Source organism: Echeneis naucrates, chromosome 3 (assembly GCF_900963305.1).
Source record: "Echeneis naucrates chromosome 3, fEcheNa1.1, whole genome shotgun sequence".
Lineage (NCBI taxonomy): Eukaryota > Metazoa > Chordata > Actinopteri > Carangiformes > Echeneidae > Echeneis > Echeneis naucrates.
This window is the reverse complement of record NC_042513.1, coordinates 19430510-19454681: the sequence shown is the minus strand read 5'-3', so window position 1 is coordinate 19454681 and position 24172 is coordinate 19430510. Positions and strand designations below refer to the sequence as shown.

Below are 24172 nucleotides of genomic sequence, written 5' to 3'. Positions count from 1 at the left end.
AATATCACTTCACAGCAAGGAGGATCTTTGTTTGAATATGGGACATCTGGATTCTCTGACCTCTTCCCCTAGTCCAGACCTGTACATTACATTAATGATGATTCTCCACATAAATAAGAAAATAGAACGATTAGAAGGAACTTGTTCTGTCTATTGATGATTCAGGACAAAGTGATTTTCTGGCAGCATGCAAAACTGATTTTGCATACTTTGGTTTGATAATGTGACTCTTTGGTGCTGTTGCAGCCTAAGCTGAGAGATACCCCTCTCTCTCTCTTACTCTCTCTCTCTCTCTCTCTCTCTCTCTCTCTCTCTCTCTCTCTCTCACTCACTCACTCACTCACTCACTCACTCACTCACTCACTCACTCACTCACTCACTCACTCACTCACTCACTCACTCACTCACTCACTCACTCACTCACTCACTCTCGCTCTCTCTCTGTGTGTGTGTGTGTGTGTGTAGGCTGTCAGTGTCTGTTGGAGTGGTCTGCAACTGCCCTTTTTAGAGCTGGATTGGTTCATGGATATCTCCTCACGTATCACCCGCCTGGATCTCTCCTCCAACAACCTGGCCGCCCTGCCCTCTGTGGTGCCTTGGGGTCTCATCAACCTGCAAATTCTGGATCTCTCTAATAACCTGCTGAAGGAATTGCCGCCTACTCTTAGCTCCCAAGAGGTCATCTGTTCCAGGTACACATGGCAGCAGGAGCTGGATCAGGCCTGATGCCAGACTACTTGAATGTTGAATGGTTACTTAACTGCCAGACTTCAGGACTTAACTGAACCAAAGCCAAAGCATCTAATAATACCTATACCCATGATGCATTTCATTTTAAAACCACCTCCAACCTGCCTGACCATAAAGTGACCATTTTATTTAGGTCTGATATAGTAAATTAAATTGCAACTCGACAATGCAGTTGTTTTTAATTTCATAACTGGCAGTGCTTTTTAAACAGGGTATAATGTGATAGTGTTCACTGTTGTTAAATACAAAACAATTTTAACCTTACCATAAGTGCCAAATCTAAGGAGTGGAAGAGTAATTACCATGATTAAGTTGTTGGTTATGCCCTATTACTTATATGGTTATTTATAATATAGGGAAAATAGCCTGTAATAGTCATTACATTTGGCACTATGTATGATATGCCTAATAATGAAAGGACGTGCTGTAGATTATAAAGAATTGAGCAATTTCTCTCAAACTGTCTGTGCTCCTTCGCTGACTGTACATGGTTGTATTCTGCAGCTGCTCTTTAACATCAGACGAACCGACAAAGAGACTTACTGTAAAGAATTGGATGCGTCGGCAGCAAAAGAGCTGAGTCACTGATACACTGCCTCGGATTCAGCCCTACATCTATAGGCTGCAGTGTTTTTCTTTATTCTGGCAATCACAGTGTGAGAGAGAAGAGTAGCATGATTACATATTTAACACATTTTCTCACAGCACAGAGGGGCATCGGCAAAAAGAAAAAAACATTTTTTTTTTTTTTTTTTAGATACTAATGAAATGCCAACAATCTCCTGCATGTTGTACACCGACTAAACATGAGACACACAATCCCAGGTCAAATAACCTGAACACAAACTTTAAGCACATTGTTTTTGATCAGATGTAGAGAACCTTATCATGCCGAAGGGTTCATGTACCTGCTTGTCCCCCCCCCCTTTCCTCTGCTTCAGCTTACAGCAGGTGAATCTCTGTCAGAACAAGCTCTCCAGTTTACCAGCTGGATTTCTCCATCTGACCCACCTCCAGAGAATCGCTGCTGCCAAGAACCAGCTCACAGTCCTGTTTGACAGCCATGCCAGTACGTTCCACCTCTGTTGTAGTCAGATTGTTGAAGAGCTGTCAGGGTCACACTCGGTGTGTCAACCCCTGCTGTTAACAAGTGAGGTGCCAAAAACTAGTTCTGTAACGCTCTTTCAGAAGCTTTGCAGCTGGTGGATATGCCTAACCTGAAACCAAGCTGAATCCCTTTTAAAGCAGATATTCAAGTTATTTGTATTAATGGTGTTGATGCTGGCTTCCTAATGCCGTTTGTGTGGATAATACACTTCAGCCCAGTCAGCTCTTCTTTCTTGCGTGCATCTTCATCAGCTGCTGTGTCATAAATATCAACAAAGCCGACTTGTATTTAAAGCATGCTACAGGTTCCCATGTGTTTCATTTACAGCAAATAAAGAAAAGCAGGAAATCTTCCCATTTCAGAGGATGTTTTGTATTTGTACATGCAGTCTTTTATGATTACATTGATCATCATTTTTATTAATTAGTGCTGCTCCCCCATCACATCATCACATGATCAGTTCAGCACACCTCTGTTTGCCGTCTTTAGTCTTTAGTCTGGATATATTGTGAACAATTTAAATACAGTATGTGGTTTAAATGGAGGATTCTATACGTTATACTTATCGAATGTACCATTTTAAAACAGGCTCAAGCTAATGTGATTGGCTGAATGGCTTTCTTTTCACTACCTGTTCTTTAATTGCAGCTACAAACTGGATTGGTCTTCGTAAACTAGAGGAGCTGGATGTGTCAAATAACTCTCTCACCAGTTTGCCCACTGCAGTCATGCACTGTCTGAAATCCATGAGCTTCCTCAATGTGTCCAGGAACAAACTGGGCAGTTTTCCTGACCCCTGGGCTTGTCCACTGGTAAGAAAGCACACTGATTTTGATACTCTACCAGTCAGTTTCTGTTGATATTTGAATATTAGTTGCTGGGATTCAGCTTATTTATTCGATGCCTTCTTCACCGATATTTTTGTTAGTGTTTTTTTTATTGTGTAGCATTCAAGGTTATTTGTCATCTACACAGTGAAACCTCTGGAGTGGTCTGCTGTAATGCATAAATCTGTCTTGAAACATCAGACAGGTTATAAAGAAACACGGCCTGCTTTTAACAACTAATATTGCTGTATTGTTGTTGTCTGCACTGTCTGACAGAAAAGCATGAATAAAACTGCTGCCCTCCAAAAACACTGAATGATTGTGGTCTGTCAAAGATCAGATTGACTCTCTGTGAGTGGAGAATATCCAGATCATAGCATAACATTATGACCAGGCGAAGTGACGAATACTGATAATCTCTTCATCATGACACAATATTAGGCTGTTTGTCATAATGTTATGCCTGATCAGTATAAACGATCCCAGATCCCAGAAACTACAGAAAGACCACATGAACTAGATTTCTACTGTGGCACAGCAGCACCTTAATGTGAGCATGTGGGGCGACGTGGTAGCTCACCTGGTAGAGTCTGTACCACATACAGAAGCTGTGTTTGAAACAGCCTGTGTGTTTCTGACTTTCTTTCTCTCTCTAAAATGTGAGATCTTGCCATAATGAAAGATATTTCCAACTTAAATCTGCTTCCATCAATCTGAAGCTAATTATTTTTTATACTTTTATTTGTTTTTGTTTTTTTTGTTGTTTTTTTTCCCTCTCTCTCTCTCTCTCGGTTTTTTCCCTATTTGGGAACACCACAGCAAGTTAGCTGTGTGACTTGCATGATTGATCTGGCTCCAGTTTTGATACCACATACCCTTCTTGTTACAACCCTCCCCATTTATCCAGCCCTACCCAGGGCCTCTACATGCAGAGCATGCATTCTACCACTGAGCTACATCCCCAGGCTGTACTTCTACTTGAATAAAATTGGCAAAGGAAAAAGGTGAATTAAAATGATTGATTCCACATATTAATGCAAGGATGCTCTCTTGTGTTTTACAGAAACAATGCAAAGCTTCTTCCAACGTTATTGAGACTCTTCCAAATACGATCTCCATCTTCTGGAGGACGAAGCTGCAGGAGGTGGACTTCTCTGACAACAGTCTGAAGGAGCTGCCCTCATACATTTTTGAACTGGAGGTAGGAGCGAACATCTGGATCTCTTACTGCACATTTGTATGCATTAACATGTCTTGGATAAAGAGAAATAAGACGATTAAACCCGAACATTATAGATAAGAGTTTGCAGACAAAAGACTCGCTCAGTGTAATAGTCAAATCTCCCAGAGACATTGCAGACAAACAATGTTTGCTGTCCAGCGTCAGCTACATTTATATTTTTTTGACGTGGAGGATACCTTAAGACTGAAAACTCTGCTTTATGTACTCTGGGTTCATCTTGACAGATGGTTTCACACAGTGTTCAATGCTTCAATGGTCAATTAGAAATCATGTTTTCCTCCACAGGTTAGTTAATTGTAGTTGCACTCAGACATCTTCATTCTCTCATAGGAGAATTCATTGGCTGCACTGTGTTTCAGATCAGATTTCTGCTTTTGAGCCATCTTAGAATTCTCTTACATTTGAGCTAATGCTAATGTTAAAGCATGATTACTAGCTGAGAGCACCAGCAATTCTGTTTGGAGCTTCGTTCTCATCTCTTGACTGGTCAGCTCAGCCACGAAAGAAAAAAGTAGATGTGTCATTCTCAGTCTCTTGCACTGGCTCTCTCCAGGCTCTGGTCTCATTGAGACTGTGTGGGAATCACATTGTGACACTTCCAGCCCCCAACAAGTGGAAGTGCTCTCAACTCAGGGCCCTCGATCTTTCCAGGAACCAGCTTGGCAAGTAGGTCAATACACAGGTACACGTGTGAACATGTACTCAATAACATCATGCAGCACAGTAAAAATCTGGTCTAATGAACATCCCAGTAAAATAATCTATCCAGATATGGGGTGAAATTTGATAACATCCATAGACTCTGACACTAGTATCACTCCCAGGTTCAAGTTAAGGAATGTAAATTGAAAAGTAAAAAATATATATATGGCATTGACACGACAGTTTATAAGCTGTAGATTAATTTATGTTGTAAACAAGTGTTAAGTCTCAGTTTTGAACTTCAGAGTGAGCTGCTTTGCCATTATAGCAGTGCCTGACTCCCACTAATTCAGTGGTACAAAGTGTGAAATTTTATCATGAGATTAGTGTCAGCAGAGATGATTCAGCAGCCGTAGGATGGGGACAGGAAGAGAGAGGACAGGAGGGACAAAACACACTACAGGAAGAACCAAAGGTAGAGACGTGTAATGTTGTGATGCACATGAATGGGGGAGAGGGAAGGGCTCAGTGCAGCCTCCAGCAGTCGAGGCCTATAGCAGCAAAACTAAAAGAAACTAACTGTAGTCTGTAGGTTTGAAGCCTGATCTTTAAAGCTGCGACAGATTCTGCTCCCCAGGCTGATAAGGGAGTCTTTCCATAGAGGAGGCCTGATTTACTCTTAGAGACTCTACGAACCACAAATAAACCTACATCCCGAGAGTGAAGTGACCTCCTGGAATAATGAGGAACTGTGAGCTCTCTGAGATATGATGGAGCTTGGTCATCAAGAGCTTTATATGTGAGGAGAGGGATTTTAAATTCTATTCAATTCTTTACTGGGAACAAATGAAGATGATGATGGTGATAAAAAGCGTTTTGGTTTTGTTTGTTGTTGTTTTGTTGCCACATGTTGACTGAAAGGATAATTGCATAAATAAGCAGGTATAAAGGTGCTCCTATTAAAGTGCTAGTGGTTTATTTATCACACTAGCCTGAAGGTGGACACCCCCTCTGTCTTTAGATCTGAAGCCTGCCTCCAGCACAGTTATATCGACAGATACACCGAGATACTTTCATATTTTGTGTTTTAGAACTGAGGAGGGGCCCAAATCCAGAAGGCTGGCCTTCCTAACTACATGGAACAGGAGGGACCCTGACCCAGGTAGACCTACTTTGCATACATGGGAATAATAAGAAGTGTAATGAAATTAGGTGTCTTCTTTTCTTCCAGCTGGTAAGATCTAATGATTGGAACAATTCATACAAGCTCAATCAGTATCTTGTTAAATGTGGACATCACTGTGATGTGGGAGCTTCTTCTTTTCTTTTTCTTTTCCCCCAATCAAAAAAGAACTGTTAAACGAAATCACATTCCCTGGTGAAAATATAGTTGTAGTGTCATCTCTGCTGCAACTGCCGATTTAAGTGGATTGTGGAAATCATAACTTCATCACGTCACTTCTTCTCCTGTGAAAACAAAGTCAAAATTAAGTCTTGAAGAAGTAAAATTACAGATAAAAAAAAGCCACTTTTGTTACACTGAAAACAGTAAATTTAACTCTTGACCTTTTCCCCTGCTGTTGCAGTAAACGCTTACACATATAAACATGTCTATTTAGTTAATCGTCTGGATCTCTTAACACATAATGATAATTGCTGAGTTAACAACAATCATGACCGGCTGCTGATGGTGACTGGATGATTAATACTGTAAATTAAGCGTGGGCTTCACCACTATCTGTCTCCTTATATCATAAAAATGTTGTAGTTTGGTTCAAGAGTTACACATTGTGTGACAAAAAAACAAATTTCTGTTAATATCCAGAATCCAGCTCCAGTGAGAGCTGGTTTCTTTGGAAAAGGCTGGAGTCCAGCTCTAGTATTAGTTATGTTCTAAGAAATGTCTGTGTGTTTGAGTCATCCTGTGACTCTCTGCATGCCTCTGTCTCGGCAGTGTGCCCCATAGAGTTTCCCATGATATTGCGAGACTCACTGGAAGTTCTGTACTTGAATGACAACCAGCTGGAGTGTGTTCCTCAGTCCGTGTGTGGTCTGCACAGCCTCACCGAGCTTTACCTCTCCAAGTGAGTCCTTGTGTGTCTGCACCAGCCTTCATCTGCACGCTGTCGCACTGTCACACTGATAACAGTGGTGTAATGTTCCTCAAGCTGCAGTCTAGACAACCGTGTTTTCATCCCTTCTGCCACGGACAATTGGTGTCAGTTGAAGTGCAGTTGGTCTGATTTTTCTGTAAGGGTCACTGTTGTCTCACTGTGATAAAGACGAGGCTGGAACACACTGAAGGATCAGGGATAGTACATTTTCCCATACACAAGATTGATTGTAGAAGACACAACAGCTCAACATTTCCTAGAGGGAAATGTTGTAAACTAATGGGACTTTTTTCCAAATCCAGCCTCCTTCAGGACCAAATTACTGAAGATAGTTTTCTTGTATTTTCACGTTAAGCTTTGTAAGCAACCAAAATTAAGTTAACCCTATTTAAATGAAATAGATTTTGATGTGTAGCTAGAACTCAGCACCTTTATTCTGAGACAGTATTGAATTGAGATTTAAGCTTATCGATATCACCCCCCCCGCCCAAAAAAAAAAAAAAAAAAAAAAAGAAATGGCCGCCATGACAGGTCTTCTCAGGATGAACACAATTTGCCTCTGTCACTGGGAACCACTGCTTGGTATGAAGCCAGTCCTCCTGCTACAGCTGTTTGCAGCTGTTTTATACAAACTGCAATTTGCTCAATTCTCATACACATCATGGATCCGCATTCTCGATTGCTGCCAAAAAAGCAACTTGTCCATCTGGCTGTGCCTCAGGGACCTTCAGACACTCTTTAAATGAAGAGTGTCTTAACAGCTTGATAGTGATGATAATAACAAATGAACTCATTAAGCTATTAAAACCTGACCCATTGTTTGAATGGAAGGTAGCTGTGACTGTACTGCCTGTAATTGTGGCATGTTGACCTGTGCTGTCTCACTTGCTCTGGGGACAGTAATCCTGGAATCCGGGAGCTCCCAGCAGAGCTCGGTCAGCTCTCGAACCTGTGGCAGCTGGACACAGAAGGCCTCAACATTTCTAATGTTCCCCAGGACGTCAGAAAAGAAGGTACTCTCCAATTTTCATTGTGTTACTAAGCAAACATAAACACTTTATTTGAGACTTTTTACTAACTTCAGATAAACGTTCCATCTGTGTGGAGTAAGGACATTGGCTTTTGTCCCTGATCACTCATATTAGAAACCTACAATTTGGGTTCATATGAATTTACTAAGAGTCACTTTGAAACACAGGAAGGTTTATAGAAAACAAAGCCTGTTTCAGTCTTCACAACACCTGACTATCATTTTGAATTAGACTTGAAAAAAACAGACGGGCCTTTGAAGTAAAACTATGATTTCCAGTCAACGATTCAGGTTTCATTTCAAATGTCCAAGTGATTATCTCAAATTATCTCAATTTCAAATCAAATCAAATTTATTTAGATAGCGCAAAATTATAACAGAGGCACAAGGCACTTCACATATAGAGCAGATCTAGACCAAACTCTTTAGGGAGTTGTTAAAGAGATGCAAAAAATCCCTCCCAGAACAAGCACTTGGCAACAGTGGGAAGGAAAAACTTCCTTTGAGGCGTAAACCAAAGCCATCTGCCTGGACCAGTTGGGCATGCGATATGGGAGGGTGTATGAAAGTTAAAACTTCATATGTGCAGTGAGCAGGCAGCACAGCAGCATAGTGGTTAGCGCTGTTGCCCCACAATAAGAAGCTCGTGGGTTATGTTCTCGGCCTGGGGCCTTTCTTTGTGCAGTTTCTCCCCGAGCCTGTGTGGGTTTACTCCACCGTCCAAAGACATGAATGTTTAGGGTTAAGTGGTGACTCTAAATTCTCTGGATGTCTGAGCGTGAATGTGAGGTTTTGTTCGTCTCTGTGTGTTGGTCCTGCAATGGACTGGCAGGTAATATCTGCAGGTATATATGGTTATGCATTCCCTGAGGGGTAATAAAGGTTTCCTTCGTTCATTTATGGCAGAGCTATATATATATATATATATATATATATATTTAATTTTTTAGCCTTCTAGTTTTGGTCCCAACCTGTCTGACTGTGTTTGTTGACACATCTGTCACTGTAGGACAGTTAATTCTAAATAAATAAACGAGTAAATAAACGAATCCAAATGTCTTCAGTGAACAGAAACAAGGGAAGTGGCCTTGCCGTTCCAATGCTTTTGGAGGGAACTGTATGTGGTTGGTGGTACCCGTTAGACGCTGCTTTGTAATGAAAATGAAATTTGGATCTTTATGGTTTTTCAGGTCCTGCCTCTGTCCTTGCTTTCCTCCGGGCACACCTTCGCAAAGCAGAGCCATGTAAACTTCTGAAAATGCTGGTGATTGGTCCACCAAGGCAGGGGAAGACAGCGCTGCTCGAGGCTCTACAGACCGGCAGGGCATCTGCCTTCACCCCGGCAGAGTGCAGCATCTCCACCTCCACCTGGGAGCTGGAGAAACCCAACAGTGGCAAAAACGTGAGGAAAAACACAGATGGTACCGACACATACTGTATATTCAATGTGCACACAGGCACACGAGAGCACATGTCAAGATATCAGACTGATGAAATCAAAGTTATTCAGTCCTCTCAGGCTCTGTGGATGCAAATGTCTCTGGGTTGGATTTCTGTGTGTATACCTGCTGTATATGTGTAGAAGTTCTGTCACTTTAAAAAATAACGTACTGGCATTTTTATTTAGCTCTTAAGATAACCAGAATACAGCCATGCAGAGCTTCTTGCTACATTAAATGTATTTTCTCCTTGACTAGCAAAGACTCGCAGATGCTTTTGCTTTTTTTTTTTTTTTTTTTCACAGACTCACAGACTGACAAAATTCAAGTTCTTATACACTAAAAAATCAATAAGCTTCCACTTCCTGTACTGCTTGAGACAACCATGACAAGGATGCAGTTGAAAGGCTGGAATGCTCCTAGTGGACAATGACTCTGGTACTGAAAAGTGAGGCCAAAGCTAAATGGCCTTAAATCTGCATTCTGTTTAATGATTGACAGATTGTAACACACAGTGACCTGCCAGCCAATCAGGATTGAGTCGAGAGCAGGTTACGCCTTCTCAGCTCTTTCTTCTCTTCCAAATATGGTTTCTGCTGGTTTCAAAACATTAAGATGGCAACGTGAAAATTACAAACTGGAGTCAGTAGCTCATAAACCAAGAGGCAACCTCGCAATAGGTTTCCACTTAACTGACAGGATCCAAATGTTTTCATTAACCCGCTAATGTGGGTTTGTCTTACAGTTTTGGTTTTTTACAGTTCTTCAAATGGTTCCTGGAGGCTGAGTCAGTGTCCATTAACTGACTCACTTCTCAGTCTATGGGGACGTTAGGTGGTAAAATGTCTAATTGAACATCAGAAATCTATTGGATTAGCCGGGAGTTAGGCACTGCTAAAATGATGACAGCAGAGATTGCTTTTCAGATATGTGATAATTTAATTAGTGATGCTCGAAGCATTCAAACAGTGTGTCTGTGTCTGTGGATAACCCAGCAAACATGCTGTCATTGCTTTTATAGGGATTACTGGCTCATCTAGTAAAAACTATTCGCAGTGACTTCTGTGGATTTTGTCTTTGGAAACTAAAAATTGAGGGAGTGGATCTAATAATAACATTTTCATATTTTCAGAAGACTGAGTCACCACAGCCAGTTGCTGACTCATCGCATATTTGCTTTCCAGACGCTTAAACTCACTTACTTCTCGTCTTGTTTCACACAGAAGGACTCGGTGGCATTCAATGTGTGGGACATTGGTGGTCAGGCCAGCATGTCCACAGTGAACCAGTGTTTCTTCACTGATAAGGCCCTGTATGTGGTGATTTGGAACCTGGCTTTGGGTGAAGAAGCTGTGGCCAATCTGCAGACATGGCTGCTAAACATTGAGGTGAAATTTACCTCTCTCTCTCTCTCTCTCTCTCTCTCTCTCTCTCTCTCTCTCTCTCTCTCTCTCTCTCTCTCTCTCTCTCTCTCTCAAACCCTCACAAGACAGACACACACACACACACACACACACTTCTGCAGACTAGACCAACTGAAAACTTGGATCCAGCTGTACTTTAGTGTGAGCTGGACAGGTTGTGAAGGGTGTGACTGTGTGAACCAGACAGTTGTCAGCACCGGCTGGAGATATGGTTTTGGTGTTTCCTGAGGAAGGGTGGAGTGATCTGATTTTAAAGGAAAATGATTTTGTTGTTGAACCACAAATTACACCCCGATTAATGACATATAAATGTCATGATAACATGGAAAATGCTGAAGCTGCTTACATCATTCCATTAAATGGTACTTTGGATCCTAATTACCAAGTAATGTTTGGTAATGCCCTCCCTTTGGTTTCCTCTGATTGGTGTGGTTCATTCACACTATTAATTGAGTTTGCCAGTTTCAATATAAAGTGGTCCTGTCAGTTTGACAGAATAAACATCTGTTCCCCTCTGCCTCCATTTCACATCGCAGATTCCTGGTGGAACATATTTTCAGTGTGAAGGCTCTTCTGGGTATAATGTCACTGTACATGTCATAAACAACTGACAGATGTTGCACATATTCCATTCCATGTAACTGCTCCATGGTTACATGGAGGTCACTGCAGGATGACCAGTGTATGTCTCAACCAGCCACCTGCCGCCTGCCTCTGTTGTAACACCACTTCGCTGATGGTTTATTAGACGCGATCTTGGATTGAGGGGGAAATTTGTGGTGTTCACGTGTTTCTCATTATAAACTTTGTTCACGGCATTATCTGTAATTGTAAATCAGAATTGTAATTAACTTTGCTCCAGGTGAACAGAATGAATGCTTTAGCTTTTTTTTTTTTTTTTTTTATCTCAAAAAACAAACATTATCTGCTATGTGCTCTAGGCGCGGGCCCCCAACTCTGCAGTGGTGGTTGTGGGAACACATTTGGATCTGATTGACACAAAGTTCCGCACAGAGAGACTGGCAACGCTGAGAGCTTATATCCTGGCTCTGTGCCGGTCCCCTTCTGGAGCTCGAGCCACGGGCTACCCCGACATCACTTGGAAGCACTTGCAGTTAACACATTTTTTATATTTTCATTAGTTTTTCATATTCATAAAAATCAACTCCATTCATTGTATATACTTCTGATAGATTTCTGTAATTATTATAAGTATCACCAAACATTTGAGTTTTCATGTGTGTGTGTGTGTTTGTGTGTTTCCTTGTTCTCAGTGAAGTGTCCTGTAAAACCCTGGAGGGATTTGATGGCCTGAAGAAGCTGATCTACCAGGTGACTCTGTCCATGAAGGACAGCAGTAGCTTGGCCTCAGGCAGCAAACTACTGGGAAGACTGGTGAGTGAGGTGGTGTACCTGCCAGTTTAAACCTCAAACTCACACCATAGTAAGAGGACACAATTCAAAAATACACCAGCGTCCATCAGTAAGTCCCTGTTGTGTTTAATCACAAAATCCATTGCAGGAAAATATTCATAAGATTAGATCACGGAATGATTCATTAAGAAGATTAATTTAGCAAACGATCAACTTCTTCAAATTGTCTTTGTTAGACAGATTTTTATCATTGTCTCCTTTACCAGATCCCTAGGAGTTATCTCACACTCCAAGAAGCTGTGATAGCAGAGAAGCAGAGGCGAGATGCTGAGAAAGAGGTCCAGTATCTAACTAACGCCCAGCTGGACTGCATCATTGAACAAAACCCAGGAAGTGACATCAGAGACTATGAGGACCTACAGACTGGTAAGGTTACAAATAGAAATGACAAAGTGATCGATACTTCATAGTACCTGGAGCAAATTAATTTCATACCCGTCTTCACAGTTTTCCTTGAGAGAGATTCTCATTAACTTTGGAAACAGCCACAAAAACAATCTGTAGGAGTGTCTGTTTTTCATTGATTTGGTTCAAGAGCTCCCCATTTTCCACCAATATTTGAAGTTTAAACATTATCTTGTCCATCATTTTTAATTAAATGACACATAACTGAAAACTGTGATCAATTATCCATTGCATTTTACTCGCTGAAAATTTCACTACTACTACTACTGTTTGCAGAATGAGGACATTGCATTGATTTCAATATTACGTTTCCTGTTCCATCAAAGGTGCCTGAAATGCTCTGAATCATTGGCACCCCTCTTTTGGGGTGCCTTTTGTACTTATGAACAAGTAAACTTATGATTGGTCTTCCTTTGGTAGAGGCTTTACCAAGGTATTGTGTCCTTGACTGAACTCATCCAAAACCCAAAGCCATTTCAACTAATCCTATTACTCAATTCATAATTGTTATCTTCACATTATTAATGAAAAAAGGAATCACACCGCAGGCACATGTCAATTCCATTTCACATTTACTGAACTCATTTACTTTTCGCCGTAGGCACTTGCGTCAATACAACTCTAAAGCTAACTGACAAGTGGCAAGGCGATTGTCACTATTGATCAGATCAGCAACCTTGACAGTTAAGATGGACAGTGCAAGTGGCCCCTGTTTTATATTCACATCCAGCCATCAGCTTCTTGATAGAGACAGGGACCCTGCTACACTTCCCGGACACCAGCCACGGCCTCTGCACCCTCTACTTCCTGTGTCCTGTGTGGCTATCAGAATGCCTGGAGAGGATCATACACCTGAAGTCCTCTCGCTCTGTTGCCAGGAACGGAGTGATTCAAACTGAAGACCTCAGGGTGAGACTGTAGCAATATCAGAAAGAAGGTTTGGGCGTTGGTAGTCTTTTAAGGGTTCCTCACAGCGTTGTTTGTTCTGCAGATGTTGCTGGTGGGAACGGGGTTCACCCAGCAGACAGAGGAACAGTATTTCCAATTTCTGGCCAAATTTGAGATTGCCCTGTCTGTGGCCAACAACAGGTAAGATATTATCTGTCTACAGATTTTTACTTTATAACTAGCTGAACCTAGCTAACCAGCTAGCTGAGGCTTGTTCGTTGTAGCCTCCAGTCCTTCCTGTAGACTGAGAGCTACTCAGAAAACACATTGTGACCTCATGTTATAAAAATCAACAAATACTGATGCTTCTTCTTTCTGTAGCTACCTATTGCCCCATCTCCTTCCCCCCAAGCCAGCTATGGACATCCACGGTTTCCGCCAGCAGTTCAACAACACTTTGGAGCGCCTTTTTAAGATGAGCTTTGTCCCTGCTGGATTTTGGGAGCGCTTCATTGCCAGGATGCTCATCAGCCTCACAGAAATGGACCTGCAGGTACTGAATCAAAGAGATTCTCATCATTCGCCTAATGCATAAATACATAAGTTTTATTTTTTTTTGTTTTTTTTTTACATTTCTGGCCTGACATGTTTTGTTGTGTTTGCTCAGTCATTTGAGCTCAGAAGGAATACCAGGAGCCAGCACAACAGGAGCTCTGTGATCTACAGCTTTGCTGGAACCCAGCAGCGGAATCGCTGCAGCACCTTCAGAGTCCGACGCAGCCAGACCATCTACTGGAAGGAAGGGCTGCTGGTCACTTTTGAGGGAGGTTACCTCAGGTGAGAGCATGACTAGCATCATTTGGGATTAAAGGTAATTAAAGGAGCTAAATCTTTGGAGGCAAATAGCAGATCAGAACAAGAATTTTGTCGTCTTGAAGGGCCTTCCAGCTCACAGGAAGTGGAAAGGTTTGCATGTTTTAACACTGTAAACTGAAGTTTAAAAGAGGTTTGTGTCAAATTAGTAATTTTTAAGAAGATCTTAAACAATAAGGTCAGACTTTGTGTGTTCCTTCCTACTTCTCCAAGCCAGCTGAAGGTTGACCAATGGGCAGAAAACAGATTAACCTTCTAGTGAATGAGGCATTAACATTATTTTGTGTCTGCAGTGTGGAGTCATCAGATGTCAACTGGAAGAGGAAGAAGAGTGGAGGCATTAAGATCATCTGCCAATCGGAGATGAGAGACTTCTCAGCCATGGCCTTCATCACAGACCACGTCAACTCTCTGATTGAACAGTGGTTCCCTGGTCAGTGCTCTTCTCTTTGTGTTCCTGACACACTGACTCTACTGGGAGCTGAAAGGCTGGTCACAATAAAACGGCTCCGTGTTAATAATAGTAATAATTCCATTTGAGATTTGCAAAGCGGGTCCTTATGTCAGGCATGGAGAGGAACTTCTGATCTAATAATTAGGGGTGACTCCTTTTTTTAGTGTTGTTCAGACTTTTAAGTACGCCAAATGCAGCACTATTCCACCACCATCCATTTATTTGATATGCCTGCTTTGTGATGCAGATGGTTTATCAGAGCTGGCAGGGAGGAAAGTACACGGATATTGCTTCACAAACAGAGACTGCTTCATGACCCAGGGTCACAGTTGCTCACTCTGTCACAGAGGCAGAATATATTTTTTTTTTTGTATGTGTGGGAGACGTCATTACTGCCTGTGTGGACACATGTTTTTCCAGCAGATGTTTCATATCTACCACAGCTGGAGTTTCAGCAGCAAAGCAGTTTTCAATCAACCATGGAAATATTTGCATTGCTAAAATGGAGCAAATCACACCAATCATAATATGGATGAGAATGAAGTATGAGACTGACTGAACTACTAAGCACTAGTGCATACTGGCAGTGTGTGATTGGAATATGATGACTGCCAAATCTTGCTTAATTGATCTTTTTTCATCTCATCAATAAGAGTTTTCCATTCTTATCCGTCACTGCTATCTAATACTATAGCACTCCATCTTTTAATGCCGTGGCATCACACCGCAGGCATCATCTGTGCATGTGTCCATTTTCAGGAGCACTATTTCACTAATCCCTTAAGGGAAGGTAACATTTTACCAGACGCTCTCTGAAAGGGACACCAATTAAGTAAAGGATAGCCCAGGATTTTTTGCATCTCTTTGAGACTTTAATCTTCCATGTTTCTGGTTATAAGTAAGTGACAAAAATCTTCGCAGACAGTCCTTGGCAAGAGTGAGAGCAGTGCGCTGAACAACGCTTTACAGCTGCTGCAGTGTAAACAAAACAAGAAAACAGTAGCATTATGCACAGCTTCAAATCCTGAGCACTGCAATGGCTTCACAGACGTGGATTAGTCATCAGCAGAAAGGAAATGCCTGTACTCACAATTAGAAAATCTTGTATCTTAATGGTGGATCAAGAAATCATGGCTCAAACATCAGCTAATGTGCAGCTCGACCCCATCTCCTGAGGATTCAATGTCTGAGTGGTTCTTTCACAGATGCACATCAGGCATTCATGCCTAAAGCTCAGCTCTGCTGTTGATGTCTTTTAGCTGGAATGTGTTTGTCGATTGTGTAATTGTAGGTAATAAGACTATTTGACTGAGTGCCAACTTTTGTTTTGTCAAGTGAAAAAATGCTTAGCCTATAATAACAGTCTAAACCGGTCAGTGGTGAGAAAGCACAATTTTAGTGGATGCGTTGTTTTGTTCGTTAACCATCAAAGAGAAGCACGATGAAAAGACTTTTCACTTGTTTACCAAGGTGCACCTCTCTTTCTGGATCCAAACAAAGATTGCAGCCATTTGGTTACTTTGGTATGAAATGGCGTCACAACTCCAGTAGCAAGTTCAAACTTACTATTGTTCAGATATACGTGGTTAGGGATGAGGACACAGTTCAGAGAACTATAAAAGATGTAGAAAAGGTGTAAGATACACATAAAGGTGCACCCTCCTAAGTGCTAAAGTTCATTCTCACTCAGCGTGGTGAACTGCAGTTATGTGCAAACGAAGGCAGTCCAACAGAGGGAACCACCACATCACGCTTCAATTTATTTTAAGAAAAAGCACGATGGCCGCACCATTCCTAATCTGGATACAGATACAGACCCCTTTTTGGGGTCACCACAGCAAGCCAGGTCTGTGACTTGCATGTTTGATTTGTTTTACTCTGGATGCCCTTCCTTCCTCCCCTTTTATCTGGGCTTGGGACCGCCACAAGCCTATCACCAGTTTTTTAAATATATTTTAGTGATTTCAGCGCCCACGATCAATTTTTTTGATGTTTCCTTCAACTGTGACACCATCACAAAGCAAGGTCCTAAATCAAAAATGGAATATTGAAGGAGCCACTTGCTCGCATTTGACAAGTGATCAAGTTGTAGTCTTGGAACTGAGATTTTTCTAACCCCAAATGACATACATGTGTCTTTGTCTTAACCTGCAGCTTTGACAGCAAGTGAGAGTGATGGGAGTCTCCTCATAGAGCAGTATGCCCCCTGTCCACTCTGTGTTTCTCGGGACCAACAAAAGCCAACCAAACTTCTAACTAGCCTTCCCAAAGGGAGAGGAAATCGTGGAGGAGATGATGGAGGAGGAGGGGAAACAGGGGTCCATTACTTTAACATGGAGGACTGTGTCCTGGCTGCAGTGGAGAAGGAGCACATCATTTGTCCTCAGCATCCTAACCAGCCAGTCCTCCTCCAGGAGCTAGTCCCAGAGCTCTTCATGACTGACTTCCCTGCACGGTAACCTCTCACCCTTTAATGCACCGTTTCATTTTTGCTCTGTGAGGGCTGCACACACCACCAAATTAGCTCCAAGATAAATATGGTTTAGCACAGATTTAGTACTTTCAGGCAGTGCTGTCTACCTGAATGACATCTGAGAACTGTTGGCTCAAGAGCAGGATGTCCCCCAGCTACCTCTAACACTGTAAAAATTTTGTTCATTTCATCACATAAACATCTTAGTCTGGAAACATTAACATGACAAATATGTGTTCATAGCATGGAGACCACAAAAGCGCATGATAACTTCATGTCTATCAGCTATGTTGATAGTACCGGCGCCTTTCTCTCGGTGTTAAAATCATTTCTAAGTAAGATGGGGCACAGTGCACCTGTTCAGCTCCTGCCAAGGCTCTTGATGAGACTCCTGCCGCGGTGCAGCGGGGCATTAGCTAATAGGAAGGCCGACGGTTCAAGCCCTGAGTCCTTTAAATTTCCCCTTATGGCTGTTGGCTCATGAGCCATAACTTTATGAGCACTGACATGTCTGGGGAATAACATTTGTATCTGGTTACTGTGGCACATATAATTGAGTGGGATCCACTGGGCATCAAGCAAGCATTTAATTGTGGATGTGTTGAAGCAGAAAAAATTATCAAGTGTGAGCAAGTGTGTAACTTTGACAAGCACCAAACTGTAATGTATAGGTTACTGGATGAGAGCATCTCCAATGGCCGATGTTCCCAGTCTGTGCACAGCCCATCCACCTTTTAAAAGACTGTGCTGCAAATATCCGTAAATTAGTGGTCATGGGGTCAATGCTGTGCAGCGTATCTCTCGGTTTCATCTGAACAAATAACATGCTGCTGATAATTATCAGGGTTCTTTGCCTGTTCTTTGGCAAAGTTCAATCTCAAACTAAGCAGCAGCAGCAGTAGATCTGACTGCAGGCAGACTGTTTTGAGCGTAAGCAGTGAAACCTGCCCGAGAGCAGAAGCTATTGGAGAAAGGAGGGAAGGTTTGAATGTGGCATGAGGAAATAGTGCTCTCAGATTGAAAGACAGCCTGAGATCACAGCTACTCACTGAACTTCAGACTGATTGCCTGTCCACCAGACACATTCAACAGCAACTGGATGAATCACAAAATCTAACTGTTTCTCTGTCTCTCACATACACTGACAGTCAGCAGCTCTCCTAGGCTCTGTCTGTATCATGAGTTCAGCTGATTAGCTGCCAGTGACAGTATCTGTTGATGTATTGTCAGGGCTCAAGAGTAACCACCACTCCTTCCACTAATGTTGCAGTCTGGTCTGTGTCCTACGCACAGAGACAGACACACACACACACAAAATGTCTGCAGTCTGTGAAGTACCCTGAAGCCCTGTGTGTTTGTCGGGTCAGGAGGGAAGGGTACTGAGTGGGCGGCCAGTTGAGAAATCACATTTCTGTCTGTATAAAATAGCACAGGCCCATGGAAATGTTTGCTGCAATAGTTAAACAGCCCTTCCAAATATTTGTGCAATGGAAACTGCAAACGTTTTGTACTGGAACTCTTAAAGATGTGAGATGGATGGTGGTATACATACAAGTGCCACCAACAACCATCCTCCATCCTCCACAGATGAAGGCTGCAGCATACCACCACCAGTTCTTACCCAAACTAAGGCTGTAAAAATGACCCTCTATTATACATAGTGGCCCCAGTCTAGAAAAAATGTAGCAAGATCCGAATCAAACTTCACTCTTTTGCTTACCAACATCTATCTGCAGTGGTAGTAATTACTGTCAAGTAATGTTAAATTATGTTTGCAGGTTGACTGAGTGGTCATGCTGACCTTTATGGCTTTTGACTCTTAAAATCCCATACTTTTGGCCGTAATTCATAAATTCAAACCATAAATTTACCTAAAATGGCTATTAGCATACAATTAAATGATGCCTTTTTTTTTTTTTTTTGATTTGTTTGTTTGTTTGTTTGTTTTTTTTAATACAGGGTTCAAAGGTCAACTTCAGTGTGTTATTATCATGTTCACTAAAGACACCTGATGATTATTCACTACAGCTGTACTTTCAGACTGTAAGGCTGTTGATATAGGAGAGACTTTGTTTCCCAGATATCACTCAAGTACAACATGGGTAATGTTGAAATTTGGATTCTGCGTAAATTAGCTCCTTAGTTAAGCTAATAATGATGTTACTGGGGCATATCTGCTGATAGTTAATACCCCACCCCACACCCATCACCCGGACTTGGTCTTTAAAACATAGTAGGCAGGAGGAATATACACTTTTATTTTAGAATGGATAAAAACAAAGAAATCTCCATTGCTGGAAAGATATCCCTTATTGTTTTCATACCAGGAGTCAAGACAGGTGAGATTATCAATTTGAGTTTTATCTTTGGGTCCAGTATAGCGAGAGAGGCCTGGAGCAGGTTAAGCTTTTGGATATGAATTGTTAACAAACAAAACAACAGCTTGTGTGTGTCTGTGATTTTAGGCTCTTTCTGGAGAGGGCACAGCTGGAGTACTCTGCGGAGGAGAGTAACATCCTTGGCCAGGGGGGCAGTGGGACCGTCATCTACAAAGCCCGATATTGTGACAAGTTGGTGGCCCTCAAATGTTTCCACTTCAAAAAGTGCCGACAGCAGCGCATCAGCAGCGACACAGGTATAGAGGCATGTTCTTTATAGTGACAGGTCTAATAAATATAAAATATATATCTGATTTGATTTGATTTGATTTGATGCGCACATTAGGCACGAACTGCAAGGCCATTTTAGCTAGGATTATTCTGTCCAACAGTTCCACCTCATGTTAGCACAGATGTAGAAATAGCGGGACACAGAGTAAAAAGTCTAAAATTACCAGTGATTGTGAGAATGATTGATTTTGAGCTTATGGAGCATTCCCCAAAGCCTCAGATCTGTTCTGAATATCCTTTTTCAATTGTGTTCTCCTTTCTCATTCCTCTTCAGACACCATGGTGAAACACCTACAGTCTGCAGATGCCTTTCGGAGCTTTTCTGAGTTTCGCCAGGAGGCCAGTATGTTGCACTCTCTTCAGCATCCCTGCATTGTCTCTTTGGTGGGCATCAGCATCCACCCACTCTGCTTCGCCCTGCAGTTAGCCCCTCTGGGAAGCCTCAACACTGTGCTGGAGGAGAAGCGCAAAGGCATGTAGACAGATATTCATCTGTCCCTCTGGAGTTAGGCCTGTTTCTTTGTTTGTTGAACATTATGGGGTTTTTTTTATTTGCAGACTCCAAATACATGCCCCTTGGTCACATGTTAACCTTCAGAGTCGCCTATCAGATTGCAGCAGGTCTTGCATACCTCCACAGGAAGAGCATCATCTTCTGTGACCTGAAATCTGACAACATCCTGGTGTGGTCTCTGCAGGTCTGTGTGTGAATCACCATGAGACAAACTTACATTGTTGTTGATAATATTCAATGTGACTGTTTTGTAAAAGAAGAAACAGGCTGATTTCGTTCCTGTTGTCTAATTCAGCACTTTGCATCTTCCTCCAGGTGCATGATCCAGTCAACATTAAACTGTCCGACTATGGTATTTCTCGGCAATCTTTCCATGAAGGCGCACTCGGGGTTGAGGGCACACCAGGGTACCAGGCCCCCGAGATCCGACCAGGCATTGTGTATGATGAAAAGGTACTGCCTCTCACCCCTTCACCCATACTAATTTGTAGCATTTAGGTCTTTGTCAGGCTGACTGAGATCTACTTTTGGCACGATGGCAGTGGTGAAGTTGCATACATGTTATCCGGGGGCACCTCCGTCACTTGTATCTGTCCGTACCGTGCATGTATCCATGTATCAAAACTAAAATCTAACTCTGAATGAAATATGTACTGAATCTCCACTCTGCAATGATAGTGCTGTCCATATTGTAATCATAAGTGGCTGATAGTGTGTACTGGACATCGATATGCTGAATTTCAGACTGAATTGACTGATCGTAGAATCCAGCCCAGACTGTGGATGGGCAGTTGTTTTTCAGCTTTTGAGCTTATTGAGATAACATAAAATGGATAGTAAAGGGCCAAGTCTCGGCTTTAATCTGTGTCGATTAACATCAATGTAGAAAGAACTGTGTGGGAAGGTGTCCCTTTTAACACATGGTGCTTAGATTGCAAATGCTCAAAGGTAAATTCAGAGCCAAATGACAGATCATACGTTAATTCAAACTCAGTGATTTTAATGTACTTAATATCTCCTGGAAAAAAAAAACCTTTTCAGTCATTGACTGAAGGCTTCAACCTACTTTTAGTCCAGAGTGACATCACCCATTCGTCAGTGAAATGCTGCTTTGAAACTTGCAGTATGTTGTGACCTTGGTTTTATGAAACCACATTTGGTGGAGAAGGTGGAGCAGAGGAGGGATGTAGAATGGATCTGTCCTGCGTTGTACTCTTCTTAATTGTCAGACAATCACGTGTTAGCCCCACCCCCTAACTCATCCCCTGCTTTATGGTCTGTTTTGCTCTAAATGGGACCGTCATTTTAAAAATTTGCATTACGTTGTCTTGAAGACCTTAAACTAGAGACTGAGATCAATTGGGCCATTTTCGCATAGACTTCTCGACATTTGTCTTCGTTTAACAACCAGTTGAGTCACCCTCTGATGGTGGTTAAATCGAATTCCAGAAGCAATGGCTTCAGGGTTATGACTAAATAGCCTGTGGCCCCGTAGATATCAACAGACCCTTAAGTCTTCCTGGTGGTGCTCTCTCTGGGCTTAATGCAGCTGCGTTAAGCTCTTAACTACTGTTGTCTTTAATCAGTCTAGTCTCGTCTTCACAAATATATTGGAGTGAGATCAGGTGTCTGATGGTGGCTGTTAAACCTCTGCATTCTGTTAGCAGGGAAATCATCAGTCAGCTTCCATGTGTCAGTTCAAATGGCAGCAGTCCAGACGTGAGCCTGAACAGACGCACCGTCATGTTTGACAGATGAGATTATGAATTTGAGTCATGAGCTTTTCCTCTGTCCACTTTCTTCTCCCTGTCATTTTGATGAGGGCTGATGAGTTCATACACCTTTGCAAGCAACCTTGTCTTTGTTTTTCTGAGGCTGAAGAGAGGTGTGATCTGTTACAACCAGATTTCAATCTGCAACAAACAGGGGAGGCAGACAGTGTCCTAATAATGCATGAGCTAATGTTGAAACACACATCTGACAGAGAAACATTTTCGAGCCAAATATCCACTTACTTTAGAACCCTTGAGATTTAGGACGGTTAGGTTCAGGTGATGGTTTGAGTGTCCATGTCCCCGTCCTCCATTAGATGTTTTATTTAGTTTATCTTCATACCTCTAATGATCTGCATTCCTAACTGAAGACAGGAGGATTATTTCAAAACAAACTCAGCTGGGGTTTATTTCAAAGCGGATCACTCGCCACAGCCAACACAAACTCTGTTCATTACATTTGATGGAGGGGAAGTCTGTGAAGGCACTTGTTGCTAACATGTTGAAATGATAATAGATTGTAATTCGTGAGGACAGTGTCTTTGTGCGATCAAGTAGCTGCAGTACAGCACTACATGAGAGAGTCTGATCCTGCAGCAGAATTCAGTTTGGTCTGTTTGAGCAGAAAGTGTGAGGAATCAAAGAGCTGTCCCTTCATCAGTATTTCATTGTCAAAGCAGAGGACTTTCAGTTAGTGGGGTCCCGACTTCCCCTCTGTGTCTGTCTGATTAGTCCCATATGTTTCCTTTAATTGCAAAGGAAGAGGAAACACCAGACCCCTGCAGCTTTTACTGCAACTGAAGACTTTTGCATCCGCACAAAAACTGACTGCAGTCCATGGCTGCAGTCAATAAGTCTGATAAAATGGAAATGTCACAAGGTTGAGGAAAGATGTGAAGGAGAACTCCTGAAGTAAACAGCAACATGTGTGAGAAGAAGCTCTTGCTGCACTTTCAATTGTATTTAAACCCAACTTTATTCATAACACATGGACCATAAATTACTGCTCCTTAAACACAAGCAGGGTTAAAATGTTGAATAAGAAAACATAGAAGCTGAGTAATTGATTCAATAAAATGTGTAAATAAATTAAATGTGCTATGACTATAATTAGAAGCATTTAAAAAATACCTTTTTTTTTTTTAAGGATCACAGCTCTTGAATGTTAAAAAATGTTTCCTTTTTTTTAATTCATGCTGTTTGACCAACACCTCAAAGGGTTTGTAATGACAGGAAATGATAGGAAAAATAGGAAATCATCATATCAGGTGGAGGAACCAGAGAACAGTAAACATCTTTAAAGTTTCATACAGTGTAAACGTAGACATCCACATCTCCTCAGATTAGAAATCAAGTCATGTTCTCCGTTAATGTTCAAAGCTTTTATTCAGAGACTGAGACTTAAAACCACCTGTCATGATTTCTGGAACTTTTTGTCACAAGAAAGAAGTCAGCACCAACGCCACCCCCCTAGGCCCCCTGCTTTCAGTGTTTACCTTGAATTTGTCATTTTGGAATGATGTTTTCAACTTTCAGTCTTTTTGTTTGTGTGTGTGATACAGTCATCCCAATGACGCCTAAGGATCAACACAAAATAGGAGCATTCAAAGTGAATTAGCCTTAGGTATACATTATAGCAAGTGACAAATGTAGGCAACAATCACTACCTGTAGCGTCCATCACTCAGAAAAGCAACCTGTTATTACTACAGATCCAGAGAGAGGACGACGAGAGAAAAAGAACGTTTATTTCTACAGCACTTGTCACAGAACAAATGGCATCAAACAGTAAACACATCATACAAAAAAGATAAAACACAAGACAACAACATAAAAGTAACACAATTATAGGCAGAAGGGCTAAACAAAAGTCAGTTTGAACAGATGGGCATTCAGCTGCATTTTAAACGACTCAACAGATTCTACAGACTTTAAATCCAGTACTTCAAAAGCCCAGTCACCTTTTGTTTTAAGCCTGCCGAGAAGGAAAGTCAGCAGGCCCTGGACTGAAGACCTCAGCGACCTAATGCTAGAGTAGGGACAGAGGAGGTCACTGGTATACACAGTCTGAACATGTCTGAACATGTAAGGCTCTATATGCAACAAGAACCTTA

The 24172-nt window shown here is 41.8% G+C and overlaps 1 protein-coding gene across 2 annotated transcripts in view; it reads left to right on the top strand.

Moving 5' to 3' along the window:
• lrrk1 (leucine-rich repeat kinase 1) overlaps positions 1-24172 on the top strand; it is a 57372-nt gene that overhangs the window by 20051 nt on the left and 13149 nt on the right. For both annotated transcript variants that reach the window (XM_029497946.1, XM_029497947.1), the window contains exons 7-29: positions 466-692; positions 1692-1819; positions 2507-2670; positions 3749-3886; positions 4482-4594; positions 5662-5732; positions 6525-6654; positions 7585-7697; positions 8905-9116; positions 10377-10541; positions 11519-11691; positions 11852-11972; positions 12218-12377; positions 13147-13325; positions 13408-13505; positions 13686-13857; positions 13972-14141; positions 14471-14610; positions 16786-17086; positions 19570-19739; positions 20048-20245; positions 20332-20471; positions 20603-20740. In XM_029497946.1, coding sequence (XP_029353806.1) covers positions 466-692; positions 1692-1819; positions 2507-2670; positions 3749-3886; positions 4482-4594; positions 5662-5732; positions 6525-6654; positions 7585-7697; positions 8905-9116; positions 10377-10541; positions 11519-11691; positions 11852-11972; positions 12218-12377; positions 13147-13325; positions 13408-13505; positions 13686-13857; positions 13972-14141; positions 14471-14610; positions 16786-17086; positions 19570-19739; positions 20048-20245; positions 20332-20471; positions 20603-20740 — 3621 coding nt within the window. The remainder of the gene's footprint in view (positions 1-465; positions 693-1691; positions 1820-2506; positions 2671-3748; positions 3887-4481; positions 4595-5661; positions 5733-6524; positions 6655-7584; positions 7698-8904; positions 9117-10376; positions 10542-11518; positions 11692-11851; positions 11973-12217; positions 12378-13146; positions 13326-13407; positions 13506-13685; positions 13858-13971; positions 14142-14470; positions 14611-16785; positions 17087-19569; positions 19740-20047; positions 20246-20331; positions 20472-20602; positions 20741-24172) is intronic.